Below are 22104 nucleotides of genomic sequence, written 5' to 3'. Positions count from 1 at the left end.
TGAGGTATACGGCTATTCTTACAGTCAGATACTAGTATGATAGAAACCTGATGGATAAGTCAGTTGGATCAGCGCTTTGCTCCTCACTGCAGGACCTTCACCCCTCCGGATCAGCGCCCACACTGTGTTCTCATAGCTCTGCATTGTATTGATGGGGCATTGATTTTGGTTACGACTACCTACCTGGGGAGCGCAGATGGCCGTCATCCAGACCACACTCTGCCATGTCCCAGGCTCTGGTTACACATTAGATAGAGCTCTACAGAGAGGACGAAAACTCCATCAACTTCTGGCTCTTATAATGAAAGATCAAATCTGCAGAATGAGGCAAGTAAGTTAATTACAGGAGCCGTGTCCTCCGAGCGGCCATGTCTGCAGCCATGCTCCTAACTCAATGTAAAGCTTTGTAAGAGGTTTTCTGTAGAAGACGTGTAGAGATCTGACTGCTGCCTCCCCCCTCCCACGATCACTAGAACAAGATGGTGGACATAATATCACGTCTCTCCTTCCAATGTTTTCTCTTCCTGGGGATTTAGTTCTCTTTCATCTTCATACTTTCTTCTTCTTCCTCTTCTTTAGCTCTTCACCCTCTTCCTTACTTCTTCCCTTCCCCTCTCCACTCATCTGTCCCTTTTCTTTCTTCCTTCACTTTTCCATTCACCTTCTTCCCTTCTCCCCCCCTGTTCCATCTCTTCTCTTTTTCCTTCTTCCTATTCTATCTGCCCCTTTCGCTTCTCCACCCCTTCCCTCTCTTTCCCTTCCTACCTTTTCCTTCCCTTTGCTTCTGTCCCTACTTGTTCCTTCATTTTATTTCTCCATCCATTTTCTTCTTCCTCTGTTACCAATCCCTCTGGTTTTTTCCTCCCTTCTCCCTCCTTTTTCCTTATCTCTCCGCCATCTCCATTTCTTTTGCTTTTCCCACATTTTTTCTTTCTTCTTCCACTCTTCCTTTCTTTGTTTATCCTTCTTCTTTCTTTCCTTTTGTTCTCCCTTCTCTTTCCTCTAATTCCATCCTCCTCTGACTTACCGTCACTTCCCCCTTCCTTTACATTTCATTTCATTCACTTCCCTTCTTCTTCTCCTTTCTTTTTACTTCCTTTTCCTCTCCCTTCCTCTCTTCCTTTTACATCACCATCTTTTCCTCTCCTTTCCCCCCCTTCCTCTGTATTCCTTTTGGTTTCTCTCCTTTCTTCCCTCCTTCCCCTTTCTTCTTTCACTCTATCCTTTTTCTTTCTTCTTCTTTTTCTTCCCCCCTTCTTTTATCCCCCCTCTCTTTCCTTCCTTCCTTCCTCCTTCCTTCCTTCCTCCCTCCCTCCTTCCTCCCTCCCTCCCTCCCTCCCTTCTTCCTTCCTTCCTTCCTTCCTTCCTCCCTTCCTTCATTCCTTCCTCCCTTCCTGACTTCCTCCCTTCCTCCCTCCCTCCCTCCCTTCCTTCCTTCCTCCCTCCCTCCCTCCCTTACCTCCCTCCTTCCTTCCTTCCCTCCTTCCTTCCTTCCTCTCATTCCTTCCTTCCCTCCCTCCTTCCTTCCTCCCTCCCTCCTTCCTTCCTCCCTCCCTTCCTTCCTTCCTTCCTCCCTTCCTTCCTTCCTTCCTGACTTCCTCCCTTCCTTCTTTCCTTCCTTCCTTCCTTACTCCCTTACCTCCCTCCTTCCTTCCTTCCATCCCTCCTTCCTTCCTCCCTCCTTCCTTCCTCCCTTCCTTCCTTCCTTCCTTCCTTCCTTCCTTCCTCCCTTCCTTCCTTCCTTCCTTCCTTCCTCCCTTCCTTCCTGACTTCCTCCCTTCCTTCTTTCCTTCCTTCCTTACTCACTTACCTCCCTCCTTCCTTCCTTCCATCCCTCCTTCCTTCCTCCCTCCTTCCTTCCTTCCTTCCTTCCTTCCTTCCTCCTTCCTTCCTTCCTTCCTCCTTCTCCTTCCTTCCCTCCCTCCTTCCTTCCTTCCTTCCTTCCCTCCCTCCTTCCTTCCTCCCTCTCCTCCTTCCTTCCTTCTTTCCTTCCTTCTTTCCTTCCTTCCTTCCTCTCCTCCCTCTGCTTCCTTCCTTCCTTCCTTCCTTCCTCCCTCCTTCCTTCCTTCCCTCCCTCCTTCCTTCCTTCCTTCCTTCCTTCCTCTCCTTCCTTCCTTCCTTCCTTCCTTCCCTCCATCCCTCCTTCCTTCCTTCCTTCCTCCTTCCTTCCGTTCTTCCTTCCTTCCCTCCTTCCTTCCTTCCCTCCATCCCTCCTTCCTTCCTTCCTTCCTTCCTTCCTCCCTCCTTCCTTCTGTTCTTCCTTCCTTCCCTCCTTCCTTCCTTCCTTCCTTCCTTCCTTCCCTCTTTCCTTCCTTCCTTTTTTCCTTCCTTCCCTCCCTCCTTCCTTCCTTCCCTCCTTCCTTCCTTCCTTCCTCCCTCTCCTTCCTTCCGTTCTTCCTTCCTTCCCTCCTTCCTTCCTTCCTTCCTTCCTTCCCTCCTTCCTTCCTTCCTGCCTTCCTTCCTCCCTCTGCTTCCTTCCTTCCTTCCTTCCTTTCCTTCCTTCCCTCCTTCCCTGGTTACTTCCGCTCCCTCTCCATTCTCTTTCCCTTCCTACTCTTCCTTTTGCTTCCCCTTCATCTCTTTTCATTTGTCTCCCTTCCTTTTTCTTGTCTTTCTCTCCTCCATTTTCTTCCCCTTTTCACCTCCTTCCCTTTTATTTCTCACCTCGTCTTCTCTCTTCCCTTCTCCTCCAGTTATCACACTTATCTTCTCTTCCCTTTGTCCCCGTCCTCTCCCTTTCCTTCCCTTCATCCCCTTCCTCTCCCTGCCCCTATATTTCAGCGTCTCCCCCAGATCACCGTCGTCTTCCCCTCCATGTTCTTCCTCTCTCGCGCACTCGCTCCTTGAGCCTCTTGCAGACCTGGTTGCTATTTCTGTTCTAGTTCCTCTTACTATCCACCGCTCCCTCGTTCTGATGATGAGAACAATAGTCTTCTTGCTCTGTCAGAGATCTGTCAGCTCCTGCAGGGTGAGATAGGAATAGACAGTAATAAGCAGGATTTTGCTGATATCATTTAGAAGTGTTGGGCTCGGAGCACGATATGGCTTTCATGCAGTAAGGGTCGCTTTTTCTTTATCCTCTAAATAACTGGGCTCTTGGATTGTCAGACGTGCGGCGCTGCTGAGGATTACTATCACAGTACTGGAGGCTGCGCACTTCACTACATAGATATAACCTGGATGGTGAGATAAAGCATAGCATTAAACCTACTAGAAACTCCGCCCACATGACACATATCCGCAGTGAAATCTGGGAACCCCTTTCATTGGTGTAGTCTGATCCTGTAGTCATCTCTTCCATCAGTCCCTGTTTTACTGGCTCTAGAGCATATAAAAAATACCAGGAAGATGACTTATCACGGCTCGTGCACTTGAAAACTGGTCTACAAACCATGAAAAAGTCACAGTTTTTTATTGCAGGTCAGAATTTTTGCAAAATTTTTGCAAGATTTACACCCTGAACACTTTCTTCAAAGGGGGCAGATAGAGTCATCATCATATATATGCAAGGTTTTAGGTACAAACTTAGGTAGTGCAGGATCATCTAGATCGGAGTGGAAATCAGAACAGTAAGTCATCTGCAGAGTGTGACTACGTGCAGTTTGTAGTCTACAACCATGATGACACCGGAGTCTGTCTCCAACCATGATGACACCGGAGTCTGTCTCCAACCATGATGACACCGGAGTCTGTCTACAACCATGATGACACCGGAGTCTGTCTACAACCATGATGACACCGGAGTCTGTCTCCAACCATGATGACACCGGAGTCTGTCTCGAACCATGACGACACCGGAGTCTGTCTAGGACTCGTATACACAACGAGGCAGGATTTTTTTTAAACACTGTTTTTGAAAAGTTCCTCATTCTTCCGATGCTTTGGAACACTTTCATTGAGATTGCGACACCTTCCCTTACATGTGATGTTTTTGTGTACGCGCCATAAACCGTTCTCACCGAAAACAATGGGATGAGAAAGGTATAATCAGGAGGCCGCGAAGACAAGGCTTGTAGATCTGACAGTCGCACATTACCCTGTTGACGCCTGTCACCTTCCCTCTAATGATCGCCCATTGTAACGCATATGGAGATACTTACCAGTGCCGAGTAATTGTCGCCCCAGCAGGTCGCCCCTTTACATTTGCTGCGGCAGGTGGAGGTGGGGATGTCACTGTCACCGCCGCTGATCACCGACTTGGGATCGCTGTTGTTCTCCGCGCACTGACAGATCATTAGTCAGGCTGGAGATAACGGATGCGCTGAAAAGCCGAGCCAGAACTCCAGACTGACAATGAAGACTTACAAAAAAAAGTAGAAATCTTGTAATTTATTGTTGTTGACAAAAAAGTGCAACTTTTTACTGCAGAGGAGAACGGAGTCGGGGGGAAGTTGGAGGCTGGGGATGAGAAATGGAAAAACGCTTCGTGGGGGATTGTTGGGTAAAAGTGACATGGAAAACGTGGATGTAGTCACTAGTGTCAGGAGGCTGCTGCAAAGGTAAGAGGGGGCATAAACGGGAACATGGGCGTATGGAGTGCTGGGGCAGATGTGCCAATATTCGGCACCCTAGAACTAGACTCCACATGATGTATTTTCCCTATTGTGTCCGAGAAGAGCTCGATCTTGTAGGATGGCTTCTTGGCCATCAGGTTCCTTGCCCCGTTTCCCTAACCGTGAAGAATTTTTGGTGGTAGACTATTTAAAGAATTCCAAATAACCGCGACAGAATCCAGACAAACCCATCATGGTTCACTCGAAGCCAGTGGGGTTTGTCAGGTTCTTCAAAAACATTGTTGCGCCATAGTGTCATGGCTTCCGTTAACCGTACTGATTTCAGAATTCCTTGTATTCCAGGCTCACACGACTCCTTCAGCTTCTACATCGACGAAGCTTCTCCCGTTGGACCAGAACAACCGGAAACTGTCCAGAACTTTGTCTCCGTTTTTGGAACGGTTGCCAAAAAACTCATGAGGAAATGGTTGGCCACTCAGACCATGAACTTCACGAGCCAGATGGAGTCCGGCATAAGGTATTTCGATCTTCGGATTTCAACAAAACCCAGAGACCCCGATAATGAGTTGTACTTCGCTCATGGATTATTTAGTGCCAAAGTCAACGAAGGTCTTGAGGAGATCAACTCCTACCTGTGCGACCACAAGAAGGAGGTGGTGTTTTTGGACTTCAACCATTTTTATGGCATGCAAAAATCCCATCACGAAATGCTGGTGCAAATGCTCAAGGACATATTTGGGAACAAGACTTGCCCGGCCATCTTTGCCCAGGAAGTAAGTCTCCAGTACCTTTGGGAACGGAATTACCAGATCTTGGTGTTCTACCACAGTCCCGTCGCTCTCGAGGTTCCTTTCCTCTGGCCCGGGCAGATGATGCCAGCTCCTTGGGCCAATACGACAGACACAGAAAAATTAATTCAGTTCCTACAGTCCTCCATTACCGAACGCAGGAAGAAAGGCTCATTTTTTATATCTCAAGTGGTATTAACGCCAAAAGCTAGTACTGTGGTCAAAGGGGTCACCAGCGGGCTGAGAGAAACCATCACAGAACGGTAAGAGAAAGTCTATAATGTTCATATTATTTTCCCCTCTGCAGGCCCTATCTACAATATCAGTTCTCCCTGAGCCGGGGAGTGTAGACTACCATAAACAGCACAAGGAGGAGATCCTGCTCCTTAAAGGAGTTTTCCTGAGACTGTAGCATTAATTTACGTGGCCTCTTCACTACTTACTAAGCACAGTGCCATGCATTGTATAGTGGCTTTATTTGGTATTGCAACTCAGCATATGGGACAGTATAGAAAAATGCTGAGCCATACTGATGGGGGGAGACTGAAAACTTACTATTGCTGCAGCTCCTCCCACTCCCCTCTCCATAGACTTCTATGGGCAGCTGTAATCGGATCTATCTTGAGAGGACACTCTCTCAAAATGGATTCTGTGAAGATTTCAGAGTCAGAACACAAGGCCGATAATTGGAGAAAGAAGCATTTTTCACCGATAAGATAGATTTTCTTGTACTATTGGCAAAGTTTGTAGTAACCCTTTAAGGGCAACTGAACCATAAGAAAAGTCAGATAGTCAGGCCTGACGTTAATAAAATGTGTTTTTTCTGCTTCTACATGGCCAGGCTTTTTTTATGATATGCTAATGAGCTGTTTGGTGCAACGAGGACGTCACCATTGCTCTCATTCCACCATAAAAGCTGTGCTTTCCAGACCCCAATCCCTCCATCCTCGCCCATGACTGCCACGTACACTCTCAGCCCTGTCAAACGCTATGGTGTGAAGAGCACAGACCATAAAAATGATACGTTAGTTTTGCAATTCTGACTGTTGTCCAATTTTACACAGCTCCCCCTTTCTCTGCACATGGTGTTGTCCGTCATCTGTTGTCTATTTCTGTGCACAGTGTTGTGGGAATCAAAGCACTTGTGTCTAGGTTAGGATATTATGAATGCATGCTTTATATAGTTAAGGCAAGGAACAGGTATGGTGTAGCAATTCTGATTGGAAGCGACGCTTATAAGGCATCATTCCTATTGGATAGGACATAGTTGGCTTGTAAGGCCTGATACTATCAAATAAGCCATTGCTGTGAAGTCATTATGATCGATTTCTGTGTCTGTCGTCTTGTTCTGCCAAACATTTTCCCTTTCCTTAAAAGGATTCTACCATTAAAGCAACTTTTTTTTCTAATTACCACGTCGGAATAGCCTTAAGAAAGGCTATTCGTCTCCTACCTTTAGATGTGGTCTCCGTCGCACCGATCCTTAGAAATACCGGTACTTACCGGTATGCTAATGAGGTCTCGGCAGCAATGCCTCCTCCCCTTGTCTGTCGTCTTCTTTCTTCATCATGTCTGAAGCCTGCGCAGTTGGCTGCAATTGCACGCATGCGCAGTACGCTCCTCACATCTTCGCCGAACAGAGTGTACTGCACATGCTCAGTAAGGTCCGTACAGCCCTCCGACGCCTGGATGATTTCACTCGCGCGTCGGAGGGCTGTACGGACCTTACTGAGCATGCGCAGTACACTCTGTTCAGCGAAGATGTGAGGAGCGTACTGCGCATGCGCGCAATTGCAGCCGACTGCGCAGGTGTCAGACATGACGAAAAAAGAAGACGACAGACAAGGGGAGGAAGCAGATGAAGAAGAAGGACGCCCCCATTGCTTCCGAGACCTCATTAGCATACCGGTAAGTACCGGTATTTCTAAGGAACGGCGCGACGGAGACCACATCTGAAGGTAGGAGACGAATAGCTTTTCTTAAGGCTATTCCGACGTGGTAATTAGAAAAAAAGTTGCTTTAATGGTAGAATCCCTTTAAAGGTCACTTACCATTGAAAAGTTCGTAGACAATAAGGTGAGATCCCTAATTTTGGGATCATAATAAAATTCTACAGTCGTCGCAGGAGGGTTTTTCTCCGATGTAACGAGAGCCGGATTCTTTCCATTCCATTCCAATTCCAACTTACTTGTATTGCCCCATTCAGTATGGAGTTGTCACACTGGACACCTATGGACTCCATACTGTCTATACATAAGGTGGCATTTACCTAAAATGGAAGGTATCTCCGTACACACAGAACTGTGCAAAACTTTTAGGCACAATGCTGCAAAGTAAGAATGCTTTTGAATGTAAAACTTGCGGTTTACGTTCTCCTCTGAATTGCTTGATCTGTTCTTCAGGTCCGTTGTAGGATCAGAACGTCTTAAGCAGTGAGGACTGTAATGAGGTCCTTCGGGTGTCTGTTGTTTAATCCTTGACATTGCCCAAGGAGAAACAAATAAGCATCAGTTCTTCTCGGGACCTGCAGACAGTTTTCGTTAGCACAGATCTCCTGTGGGTGTTGCTTGCTCCAATCCGTCTCTCTCTTCATGTCCTCCAAGACAGACTGGATGATGATGAGATCAGGGCTATATCTTCGGGGACCAAAGGTCAAACCAAATATTGATGGGATTTACATTTCCCTTTTGTTCATTGACAACAATAACCTATTAACCCTTCTATTTCTGGAATCATTGTTATAGTGCAGCATTGTACCCCACACCTACCTAAAACTTTTGCACAGGACGGTGCGTTGTCTGATCCCTTGACCTTGGAAGGTTATCGTTCCCCTTTCCGTCTGGCCCACGTACGTGCGCAGGGAATGTTATTTATGTTTTCGCCCGTCTCCGTGGATTATTACTATCCGCTAATTCGCTATTTGGCACCATCGTACGGATTTCACGCCGCGCGGGTTTTAATTTGTTTGTACAGCGGCTAAAATCTATTTTCTGCGATGGCAGCTGAGGGAAAACAGGGAGAAGCGTCCAAAAGCGACTCGACACAGGCGGCAGGTGAAAAATAAACCGGCGCTATAGCAGGCGCAGGGACGGAGCAGGAGTTTTTCTCTTTTTATTCTGTAGAATTCCATAATTCATGAGCAGAATTTTGCTGACAACAGACACGATGATATTTGCAGCCGAGCTGTCACCGCGCAAAACACCCGATTAACGGAACGTTCTCAGCACAACATAATGGGGGCCGACAGATGGGATTACCTTCATTTACTGCAGATCCTTGGTAAATACCTGTCACATGTAGAACCGTAATGGGCTTCATGTATCCGCGACGTCCCGGGAACAGACTGAGCCTGGCGCAGCGCACATGGCACGTATGTCAGCTCGCCCGGATTTACCATCAGTCACCCTATTTATAGCCTCCCCCTCCAGTTATATAGAGAGTAGATGAGTCTTTAGAAATCGGACTATTAGTCATTGGATTATTCTAATGGACGTGTTAATATGGGGGTGGGAATGTCTAATATTAAAGGGGTTGTGCCAAATAACAAAGGATATGGGGAAGATCATTGAGGTCCGACCATTGGGACCATAGTCATCAGAAGAGGACCCCAATGTTCAGTGTGGACTGAACACCAGTGCGCATGCGCGGCCAGCAGCAGTCCATTCACCTCTATGGGATTGGGGATGGTTATTTCTGGTAGCCAAGTCTGTACATCACATGGAGCATCTCCTGGTCCTTGTTAATGGGGGATAAGTGCAATTTGTGATACCACCCCCTTAATATATGGGTCATATCTATAATGCCCCCCATAGGTGTCAGTGGCCGCACCTAACTAGCCCCACAGCCCCATACACTCCGATATCATGGAGGATGGAACATGGTAATAGACAAACTCCTCTCTGCTACTTCCCCGCGCCTTCCATCTAAAGGCACCTGACACGTAATGATGTATTTCAGGTGGTGGCGGCTTTTATATGGCGGACGGCTATACCGTATTATTCTCTCCGGGTTCTTCCTGCCAATTCCTGACTTGGCATAAACTCCTCGAAGTGATCGCTCCATGAGATGTCGCCTTTTGTGTAGCGACATAGGAACAAATCCATGAGCGTGGCGGGTACAAGGTGTCCCTATAAATAACGCTATGGAAACTCGCGGCCCTGACGCTTGTCCCCACCACAATAGCGATTTGTCAATACACAAAAGACTCGACAGGCTGCCGACTAAAATAAGGAGAATACAAAGAGACAAAAAGTCCTGGAGGCGTCTACCGTATACTGGAGGCTTGTATACAGACATGGACGCCTACATGTGCACCCTATATACACCCATACAGCTATATATAGGGATCGGATCAGGTGGGAAAGCTAAGAATAGAATGGTATCCAGTCTAGACAATGCTCTGTGAGCTAAACACTGCAGCCACACCATCCTCTGTGATAGTTTGCTACAATGTATCAGTGTGTAGTCCAGGCTGTTGAGCTCACAGAGCATTGTCTAGACTGGATACAATGTATCAATGTGGAGTCCAGGCTGTTGAGCTCACAGAGCATTGTCTAGACTGGTTACATCAACAGCATGTGCACAAATCTCTCTGCTAATTTGTTACAATGTATCAGTCTGGGGTCCAGGCTGTTGAGCTCACAGAGCATTGTCTAGACTGGATACAATGTATCAGTAGAGTCCAGGCTGTTGAGCTCACAGAGCATTGTCTAGCCTGTATACATCAACAGCATGTGCACAAATATCTCTGCTAATTTGTTACAATGTATCAGTCTGGGGTCCAGGCTGTTGAGCTCACAGAGCATTTTCTAGACTGGATACAATGTATCAGTGTGGGGTCCAGGCTGTTGAGCTCACATAGCATTGTCTAGACTGGATACAATGTATCAGTGTGGAGTCCAGGCTGTTGAGCTCACAGAGCATTATCTAGACTGGATACAATGTATCAGTGTGGAGTCCAGGCTGTTGAGCTCACAGAGCATTGTCTAGACTGGATACAATGTATCAATGTGGAGTCCAGGCTGTTGAGCTCACAGAGCATTGTCTAGACTGGATACAATGTATCAATGTGGAGTCCAGGCTGTTGAGCTCACAGAGCATTGTCTAGACTGGATACAATGTATCAGTGTGGAGTCCAGGCTGTTGAGCTCACAGAGCATTGTCTAGACTGGATACAATGTATCAGTGTGGAGTCCAGGCTGTTGAGCTCACAGAGCATTGTCTAGACTGGATACATGTATCAGTGTGGAGTCCAGGCTGTTGAGCTCACAGAGCATTGTCTAGACTGGATACAATGTATCAGTGTGGAGTCCAGGCTGTTGAGCTCACAGAGCATTGTCTAGACTGGATATAATATATCAGTCTGGAGTCCATACTGTTGAGCTCACAGAGCATTGTCTAGATTAGATACAATGTATCAGTCTGGGGTCCAGGTTGATGAGCTCACAGAGCATTGTCTAGACTGGATATAATGTATCAGTGTGTAGTCGAGGCTATTCAGCTCACAGAGCATTGTCTAGACTGGATACAATGTATCAGTCTGGGGTCCAGGCTGTTGAGCTCACAGAGCATTGTCTAGACTGGATACAATGTATCAGTGTGGAGTCCAGGCTGTTGAGCTCACAGAGCATTGTCTAGACTGGATACAATGTATCATCTGAGAACAGGACTAGCTATGTACAGGGTTACTGCCTCTGAATGGACACAAGAGTCTTCTCAGTCACTGACAGCAAGCAGAGATCTTGTACATGGAGAAGAATAGAAACACAAAGTCTATTAGAATGTTCTAGAACTTTCCATGATATGAAGATTCAGGTTCACTTGTATAAAACTGGAAAACCTCTTTAATCTCTAAATACCTTAAGTACTAGGGGGTGAACCTGCTAGAAAACAATAATAATATACAGAATATACAGACCTGATTTTTACACACCATCGGCTGGACCACTTGTCTGTGCTATGTGTAGATATTTTATTACATTTTTTGGAAATTTTTTACAGTTTTTAACTATATTTTTTTTCTGTAAATCTTCCGATTTTTTTCCCCCATTTTCGCCTGCGATTTCTCTGATTCCATTCCGCCAGTCCCAGTCTATAAACCCTTTGGCCGTCATGTGACAACATTCGGCTCCGGCTTCTCCTCTCTGCCTTGACTGCTAATCAGCGGCGCGTCGTAATGAGAATGACTGAGCCGCTGAGCGGTACGGCGGCGGTACACAATGTGCGCAAAACCCTCTCCCAAATTGGATTTTTATTCCCCATTAAACCCCGCAGGAGGCTCCAAAACATTTCACTATTAAAAATAAGAAAAAAAAAATTGCAAAATTTCAAAAATTTTCCATTGCTGTCTTTGGATTAACCCCGTCCGCTTCATCCTTCCAGACGCTGAAGGGATCAGACAAGCACAATCTGAACTCATCAGCGTCTGGAGACTTCGCCCTTCCGTTAATAGAGGGATTGCGAACGTCTGAACGGGGGAGATGAATTATGTGACTGATGAACAATTATTTTTCGGCCTGTTGTACGGACTCTCCGCGGCGATTCTGTATGTGTTGCACGTCCGCACAATTACCTTTGTCTGATTACCTCTCTCATCGTCCTGACTGGCCGCGCGGCTACCGGAGGGGCTCTTCTCTCCTGACCTGTCTTGGCGGAGTTAATTTAAAAAGAAAGCACCGGTCTTCCGGATAACGGGGTATTTTTAGCAGGGTCAGTGCGAGGCCTCGTCTACATGCAGCGCACGCTTTATGTGCTTGGGTGACTTATCTATGGACGAGAAGAAGTCATTAGGGAGACGGCGGCTGTTACTTGGTAGCTCGGGACGCTCGGCATGTGGGCGCTGCGCCCCGCCGGCTACTGTGTCAACTGACGGAAGATTTTTATTACTAAATGGAAGGTAATTTTGCTGAGAAATTGCTCAGATCGTAAAAAAATTCATCCGTGGCTGGCGAGGAGAAGGATCGCGTGAGCCTGGTGACAATGGAGGGGAGGGGGCGAGTCTCTTCAACCTTATTGAACTGGGAAAATGGGGCAAATTGTGACAAATGTTTCAACACGGCGCAGGCGGAATGATACATTGTTACAGAATTCACTTCACTCTATACCCAAATCTTTAGAACAATATTAATTTGCTCCGATATTTTGCAGCCAAAAAAATTTGGTAAAATTTTACGACTCTTCTAAGCCACGCCTCTTTTCTGGGGAATTTTTGGAAACTATTGAGGAGAATGCAGAATATACAAAAATGAGATTTCTTGTCACTGACGCATCGGGCACCGCTCCGGCCCACTTTTTCCAAGGTCAAGCACAGGGTCGTAGATGGGACTTTTGGCCCGAGCGCCATGTTTGTCTACGTAGTTATGGCAGACTGGGGTAAATACAGTGAGAAGTCTTAAGGAGATTTAAAATAATGTCTTGTTACATAACATGTAAATAAAACCTTTGGTTGCAAATCATTTCCCATGACTTTGCTTTAGTAACTCCAGTGCAAAAGGGATATTACCCTCTATATCCATAGTAACAGACTACAAAGACTACACAGCACCTCCTCCACACAAACACCTCCTGCAACACCAATATCCTCACTGAAACCTCCTGCAGCAGCACACCCTCCACACACCCGCCTCCTGCAGCAGCACACCCTCCACACACCCGCCTCCTGCAGCAGCACACCCTCCACACACCCGCCTCCTGCAGCAGCACAATCTCCACACACCCGCCTCCTGCAGCAGCACACCCTCCACACACCCGCCTCCTGCAGCAGCACAATCTCCACACACCCGCCTCCTGCAGCAACACAATCTCCACACACCCGCCTCCTGCAGCAGCACAATCTCCACACACCCGCCTCCTGCAGCAGCACACCCTCTACACACCCGCCTCCTGCAGCAGCACAATCTCCACACACCCGCCTCCTGCAGCAGCACACCCTCCACACACCCGCCTCCTGCAGCAGCACACCCTCTACACACCCGCCTCCTGCAGCAACAAATTTTGTACACTTCCACATTCTGCAGCTGCATATCCTCCACACTCCCCCTCCCTACAGCTGCATATCCTCCACACTCCCCTTCTCTGCAGCTGCATATCCTCCACACTCCCCCTCCCTACAGCTGCATATCCTCCACACTCCCCCTCCCTACAGCCGCATATCCTCCACACTCCCCCTCCCTACAGCCGCATATCCTCCACACTCCCCCTCCCTACAGCTGCATATCCTCCACACTCCCCTTCTCTGCAGCTGCATATCCTCCACTCTCCCCCTCCCTGCAGCTGCGTATCCTGCACACTTTCACCTTCTGCACCAGCACATCTTCCACATACCCATCTCTTGCAGCAGCATATCCTCCACATCCCCACCTCTTGAAGTAACAAGTCCGTTCCACCTCCTACAGTAGGATATTCTGCAAATACCTACCCACCGACTACAGCTGTAAATCCTGCACACTTCCGCCTTCTGCAGCAGCACATTTTCTTCACAACCTCCTCCTGCAGCAGCACATCCTCCCCACTTTTACCTTTTGCAGTAGTGCAATCTCCACACACCCACCTTCTTCAGCAGCACACCCTCTCTAAACCCATTTCCTGCAGCAGCATATCCTCCACACTCCCCCCTCCTGCAGCAGCACATCCTCCACACTCTCACCTCCTGCAGCAGCACATTCGCTACACTCTCACCTCCTGCAGCAGCACATTCTCTACACTCTCACCTCCTGCAGCAGCGTATCCTCCACACTCCCACCTCCTGCAGCAGCACATCCTCCACACTCTCACCTCCTGCAGCAGCGTATCCTCCACACTCTCACCTCCTGCAGCAGCGTATCCTCCACACTCTCACCTCCTGCACCAGCACATCCTCCACACTCCCACCTCCTGCAGCAGCTCATTCTCTCCACACCCATCTCTGGCACTAGCCTGGAGAGCACAATATAGTAACACAATTTTGTGTACCATGTGGTGAAATCTGCCCTGGAGGTAACAAAGGGGCCGGCAGTATAGCAGCAGCCCAGAGTAGGAGCTCTAGTGGTACCAATCCTAATTCCACTGTTTCTTATTGCTATCCGTACCTGAGAAAGCTGGGTGGCAGCCATATAACTATAAATATAGATGCCAGACTCCTGAATACTCGGGCTCTCCAGGTGAACAGTAAACATAGCCTGTTACTTTAAGTAATCCCCAGCGCTGGCCCCAGACAATCTCTTTGTTGCGGATTTCTGGCACCCTGCATTAGTCAGTAATGGCCGAGTGGAATCGTCTCAGCCCGCGGCGGCTCCTGTAATAATTATAAATTATAAATAATTATAAATTCACCGACAGTAGGAGCAGCCAGAGTCCCCGGGATCGCTGCACATGTTGTTTCTGACATTTCAGGCTTATAATTAACTTTCCTTATTATTTCTTTTAGATTTTAGACTTTTTCCTTTCATTAACTGTGAATATGGTATAGAGCGAAGGGTCAGATGTCAGTGAGCGTACAATGGCGCCCCCTGTGATCAGAAGTAATCTGAAATTATAGGGTCCTAATGCACTGTTAGGAATGTGACCCATGTTAACTAAGCCCGCTGATGAATCAGTCTTGGAGACAGACCCTGTGTTATTCTTATTGAACCTCAACTTCCCTTTGTAGCAGCACAGATATCCTCTGCTACAGTAACACATCCCCCAGACTCGCATCTCCTGCAGTGGCCCCTCCATGCCCATAGACTGCAGCAACACCCCCACTACCATCTACTGCAACAACACCCCCACTACCATCTACTGCAACAACACCCCCACTACCATCTACTGCAGCAACATCCCCAATACCATCTACTGCAGCAACATCCCCACTACCATCTACTGCAGCAACACCCCCACTACCATCTACTGCAGCAACATCCCCACTACCATCTACTGCAGCAACACCCCCACTACCATCTACTGCAACAACACCCCCACTACCATCTACTGCAGCAACATCCCCAATACCATCTACTGCAGCAACATCCCCACTACCATCTACTGCAGCAACACCGCCACTACCATCTACTGCAGCAACATCCCCACTACCATCTACTGCAGCAGCACCTTCACTACTATCTACTGCAGCAACACCCCCACTACCATCTACTGCAGCAACACCCCCAATACCATCTACTGCAGCAACACCCCCACTACCATCTACTGCAGCAACACCCCCACTACCATCTACTGCAGCAACATCCCCAATACCATCTACTGCAGCAACATCCCCACTACCATCTACTGCAGCAGCACCTTCACTACTATCTACTGCAGCAACACCCCCACTACCATCTACTGCAGCAACACCCCCAATACCATCTACTGCAGCAACACCCCCACTACCATCTACTGCAGCAACACCCCCACTATCATCTACTGCAGCAACACCCCCACTATCATCTACTGCAGCAAGACCCCCACTACCATCTACTGCAGCAACACCCCCACTACTATCTACTGCAGCAACACTCCAACTACTATCTACTGCAGCAATACCCCCAATACCATCTACTGCAGCAAGACCCCCACTACCATCTACTGCAGCAAGACCCCCACTACCATCTACTGCAGCAAGACCCCCACTACTATCTACTGCAGCAACATCCCCAACTATTATCTACTGCAGCAACATCCCCACTACCATCTACTGCAGCCACACCCCAACTATTATCTACTGCAGCAACACCCCCACTACCATCTACTGCAGCAATACCCCCACTACCATCTACTGCAGCAATACCCCCACTATCATCTACTGCAACAACACCCCCACTACCATCTACTGCAGCAGCACCCCCAATACCATCTACTGCAGCAAGACCCCCACTATCATCTACTGCAACAACACCCCCACTATCATCTACTGCAGCAACACCCCCACTACCATCTACTGCAGCAACACCCCCAATACCATCTACTGCAGCAGCACCCCCAATACCATCTACTGCAGCAAGACCCCCACTATCATCTACTGCAACAACACCCCCACTATCATCTACTGCAGCAACACCCCCAATACCATCTACTGCAGCAAGACCCCCACTACCATCTACTGCAGCAGCACCCCCACTATCATCTACTGCAACAACACCCCCACTATCATCTACTGCAGCAACACCCCCACTACCATCTACTGCAGCAACACCCCCAATACCATCTACTGCAGCAAGACCCCCACTACCATCTACTGCAGCAACACCCCCACTACCATCTACTGCAGCAGCACCCCCACTACCATCTACTGCAGCAGCACCCCCACTACTATCTACTGCAGCAACACCCCCACTATCATCTACTATCTACTGCAGCAGCACCCCCACTACCATCTACTGCAGCAGCACCCCCACTATCATCTACTGCAGCAACACTCCAACTACTATCTACTGCAGCAACACCCCCACTACCATCTACTGCAGCAACACCCCCACTACCATCTACTGCAGCAGCACCCCCACTATCATCTACTGCAGCAACACTCCAACTACTATCTACTGCAGCAACACCCCCACTACCATCTACTGCAGCAACACCCCCACTACTATCTACTGCAGCAACACCCCCACTACCATCTACTGCAGCAGCACCCCCACTACCATCTACTGCAGCAGCACCCCCACTACTATCTACTGCAGCAACACCCCCACTATCATCTACTATCTACTGCAGCAGCACCCCCACTACCATCTACTGCAGCAGCACCCCCACTATCATCTACTGCAGCAACACTCCAACTACTATCTACTGCAGCAACACCCCCACTACCATCTACTGCAGCAACACCCCCACTACCATCTACTGCAGCAGCACCCCCACTATCATCTACTGCAGCAACACTCCAACTACTATCTACTGCAGCAACACCCCCACTACCATCTACTGCAGCAACACCCCCACTACTATCTACTGCAGCAACACCCCCACTACTATCTACTGCAGCAGCACCCCCACTACCATCTACTGCAGCAACACCCCCACTACTATCTACTGCAGCAGCACCACCACTACCATCTACTGCAGCAACACCCCCACTACCATCTACTGCAGCAGCACCCCACTACTATCTACTGCAGCAAGACCCCCAATACCATCTACTGCAGCAACACCCCCACTATCATCTACTGCAGCAACACCCCCACTACCATCTACTGCAGCAGGAAATCCACCATTACCATCTACTGCAGCAGGAAATCCACCATTACCATCTACTACAGCACGGAATTCGCCATTACCATCTACACCTGCATCATACCTCCTCTACCATCTACTGCAGTATCACACCCCAATATCATCTTCCGCAGTACATCTCCCTACTACTATCTACTGCGGCACACAACCCCATTACCATGTACTGCAGCATTACACCTCCACTACCATCTACTGCAGCAGCACAATTCATATCTCCCATCTACTCCCGGTCCCAGGTGTCATAACCCTGCTACACAATGTCCATGTACATCAGTGGGTTATCTGAGTAATACAGGGCAGGTATTCCAGAGAAAGAAAAGTCTAAAGTCTGGCCAAGAGATGAGAATTCTGAAGCCCCGGCCCCCTTATTAACCTAGACATCCCCTTTAAGCCTAGATATAATTACTTTTTCTTCAGTCTTCCACTTGTAGGTCTTGAACCATGCATAAGGTGTATCTTTAAGAAATGCTATATTACTGTGCACCACTAGGTGGCGGAGCAGCCTTTGCAATATAGTTTCAGGATGCATCTAATAGCCAGGACTTGACCAAGATTTAGGACTGAAGACTGAGAGTGACCCTTAGACCCTTAGAGTTCAAAGCTGTAATCCTAGTTCTGCCCCTTGATTCTTTGTATCAGTCAGACAACCCCCCCTCCCCCATCTCCAATGCACTGACATCGTTTCCCATATGGGATTACCATAGACTCGCACCTGCACTTTGCAGAATTCACCTTTTGAGTTGCCAAAGTATACACACCCTGCTCCGTGTATACTGATACAAGCCGCCACTTCTGTCTCCATCTAGGCGTTCAGGTCCCGGGGAGATGAGATGTGCGATGACTGAGCAGCCTCCATATTACAGATGCGCAGCGTGAAATCTTAGTTTTGTTATTTTATTCAGATTTATTTTTTTTGGCCGTAATATTTTCAATCAAGAGCAGCGCAGATCAGCGAGGCGTCTCGTGTAGAGAGGAGGACGATGAGACGTTGGGCTGAATGTATTTGGCGGCGCTCTCGTGGGGCTCGGAGGATTCGGCTCCAGTAATTCCATTCTCCGCAGGATTTTATACTTCCAGAATTGGCCGGAAAATCCTCTGTTGGTTCCAGCGCTGCGTAGTGTGGAGGATTAGAGGATTGGGTCTCCAGATACCGGCACAGCCGTGTCATCCATAGTGCCGTGTCATATATAGGTGGTTGTGATATATGTATCTACAGGAGATATAGATGTATAGTGTACAGCAGTATATAGTATACCATATGTATTCAATATAATATATCAATATATAGTATATGTATGTAGTCACTGAAATATATATATATATATATATATATATATATATATATATATATATATATACTGTGTCAGTATGTACCACGACCCAACAAAAATCAGTACGGATTAAAGTTTTATTAATTTCTTACTATATATTTCCGATACAAAGCTCCAAATCCCCTACATAGATAGGATAAAATTTGCTCTACCGAAAATCACCACTAGGAGGAGCTCAGGAGCATACTGAAGACTGTTTATCCATTGTGCTCTATTGTAACATAGTCTGCAATAAGCTTTTGAGCTCCCCCTAGTGGTGCTTGCAGGCAGACAGAATTTTATTGTGTAAGTCATTGTCTATGCAGGAGATTTGGAGCTCTGTATCAGGAAAATGAGGCTTCAGTATTTATAAAGATATATAGAGAAATCAGAGACTTACAGAGTCATAAATCTGATATGTAAAAAAGTATTAATATGGCGACCCCTGGCGGTATTTTATAAGTAACTGGATGCAAAACTTACCAAGTACCCAGCTGCAACTAATGTAAATGAATGTGGTTGACCTCAGCCTATTATTTGTGGTCACCTCATGATGGCAATGGAGCCCATCCACTGAAAAATGTGCAACGTGATACAGTGACGGGTCATGTGATAGGTATTGCTGTATAGCCTCAGACTGGGAAGAGGATTGTCTACCCTGGCCTGGACCAGAGGCCTCACGTCTGATGTGGCCGAATACGTTGCATTCTTCTATTATGTATTCTTCACATTATGTATGAAGCTGTCACTTGGTCACTGTATGGCAGTATTATCAGTGCACTATGTTGCGGTATTAACTTTGCGTGCTCCTGTGCTGTATAACATTTGTGCAGTGTATGGTACTTTATATGAGTAGTAAAGAGGAAACAGGGGGAACCGGCAAAAGTCTTGCACAAGACAGTCCCCAACAAGCCTGGAGCCGGCTGCACTGTCCAGCGTGCTAATAATAAATCGGATCCCATTGATGTATTAGGAATCAGTGTGTTCTCCTGTTTTTGATGTTTTTGTTGTTTTTGTCTCCTCTGCAGCGCTCTCCCCTCCATGATGCAGTGGGTGCGGACGCAGAAGCCGGGCGAAAGCGGGATCAATATCGTAACGGCAGATTTTGTAGAATTAGGAGACTTTATCAGCACGGTCATCCGGCTAAACTACCTGCTGGATGAAGAGGATAACACCACTTGATACAAGTGCCGGAAACCTCCTCCAAACACATGAAATGCTGCAGTGTAATTGTCTTAGCGATGTTTTATTGTACCACACAGAACTCTTCCTACTAATTTTCCGTGTTTCTTGGGTCCGATATCCAGAGGTTCATTGGGGGGGCAGTATACTTCCCCATCTTGTAAAAGGAAAACATTAAAGGGGTTGTCCAGAATTAGCCACACCTCTCCGCGGGTTGTATGTGGTATTACGCCTCAGCCTCATTCTCTTCAATAAAACTGAGTTGCAATACCAGGTGCAGCCTGTGGTCAGAGGTGGCACTGTTTCTGGAAGAGAGCAGCCATAGTTGTCTCATCCTGCACAACCCCTTTAATAACATCAGAGAGTAGATGGCGCTCTTCTATTTGTTATCTTTTGGATTTTATCTTTTAAACCAAAGTATAAATGAGTTACAGTTTTTGGACTTTTTGCTCGTCGTCACGTAGAATCTTGCAATTTTTTGATAATGTTTTTAGAGCCTCAGTGGTTTTGCTCCTTTTTTTTTTTTGTAAATGAAAGTGACATCTTACATCCAAACATCTGCTGGACATTTCTGGATCTAGATCCTCGCAGGAGTGGCCGCAAGCACATACCTTGGGTCCTATTTGCATAAGCCCGCCCCCGAGGTGCATTTTATGTGACGTGCAGTGAAAAATTTGTGGTTAGGAAGGATGGTAAAATAGTAAAGACCTTGTATGTACGGCACCTGGACCTCATGATACTTACACCCTTACCCCCAAATTATTCAGCTTCTTATCCAATCACAAGTGCTGTAGGGGGTCACGTGGTACTTCGGATAAGTCCAAGGGACTCTGTATACACCCACAAGGTTCTCTCCAGTAGTTTCTAGGTGTCCTAAGACAGTGATCTTCAACTGGTTGCAAAAGTGTACACATATTTGCCAACATTTGATCGGGCAAGTGAGGCCACACCCATATGATGGGCTACACTCCCTATGGGTGGAGGAACGCCCCCTTTTGTGCCCACTTCTTTGTCCCCAAGTAGCCCAGGACACTCATCCGCTCTTCTTGGAGTCCGAGGGGTCACCCTCCTGGACATTCTGAATTGACAAGTATGGCATAACTCCCATCATGCAATGGAAACCAACGGTTGACACGGCATGGTGGAAGTCGTGGTCTTCATAACAATTGGAGAGCCAAAATTTGTAGATCACTGCCAACGGGGAATATTACCTAATAGGGAATTGTCTATCCCATTCATTGCTGTATAATGCCAATTTTTTGGATTCAGAGTTTTTGGATTTATGTTGCACCATTGGTAAGACGATACAAGTATCGGTGTTTAGTCTTGTAGCACGTGAGTTCTGTAACACCACAATGACGGCCAGTGCGGAGGATAGAGACGTGAGTCCAGTGGGGCACAATGTGGCGGATGTTCCAGGACCTGACTACGACTGTGTAGTCTGGACAACCCTCCAAGCCACATTCCCTGTCGTCCCACCAGCGGCACAAGGCTCGTACTGTGCTGCTGTTGGGACTAAGGGGAAACAGATTATCTACATAATCATCCATTATTTATCACAATACTGGGCTATGGGGTGAGATTACTATACAAAGCCAATGGCTTACAGATGGACAGCGTATATCTGAGGCATGCGTGTTACTGTGTGTCATTGGGGCGTGTTCCCGTGTGTCGCTGGGGGTATGTTACCGTTTCTGTTTTGTATAGAAGTCTTTACATAATGTTGAATGTTTTTTATTTCTAATCTAACGCTAAGCGTGCGGCTTGTCCCGTGCTCTTTTTCTCGGAGTCACTACGTGGCTCATAAAGAAGCTCATGTATGATGTCACTGACTTCTTATATTTTTTACATGTCTTGTATGGATTGATAACGACTTGGATTTTCCATTTAAACAACGTTTTAGAAAGTATGCCTGATTTCTTCTAAAAACAGCGCCACAACTGCACACAGGTCATAGGTGGTACTGCAACTCAGCTGCATTCACTATAATGGATTTAAGCTGTAATTCCAGATTCAACCTGTGGACAGTTGTGGCGCTGTTTCAGAGAGGAAGCAGCCAATTTTTTCTAAACCCGTACATTTCAAAACAATGGAACGCTAAATTAATCCTAGACCACAACTGGG

The 22104-nt window shown here is 47.3% G+C and overlaps 1 protein-coding gene across 1 annotated transcript in view; it reads left to right on the top strand.

Annotated features, from left to right (window-relative positions):
• The window catches only part of PLCXD3 (phosphatidylinositol specific phospholipase C X domain containing 3), a 47602-nt gene extending 26872 nt beyond the window's left edge, over positions 1–20730 (top strand). Inside the window, exons 2-3 of the mRNA XM_075262354.1 lie at positions 4857–5565; positions 19827–20730. Of these exons, the coding sequence (XP_075118455.1) occupies positions 4857–5565; positions 19827–19980 (863 nt within the window). The 3' untranslated portion in view covers positions 19981–20730. The remainder of the gene's footprint in view (positions 1–4856; positions 5566–19826) is intronic.
• The last annotated feature ends 1374 nt before the right edge of the window (positions 20731–22104 follow it).

This window comes from Leptodactylus fuscus, chromosome 1 (assembly GCF_031893055.1).
Source record: "Leptodactylus fuscus isolate aLepFus1 chromosome 1, aLepFus1.hap2, whole genome shotgun sequence".
NCBI classification, from domain to species: domain Eukaryota; kingdom Metazoa; phylum Chordata; class Amphibia; order Anura; family Leptodactylidae; genus Leptodactylus; species Leptodactylus fuscus.
This window is presented reverse-complemented; position numbering and strand designations above follow the sequence as displayed.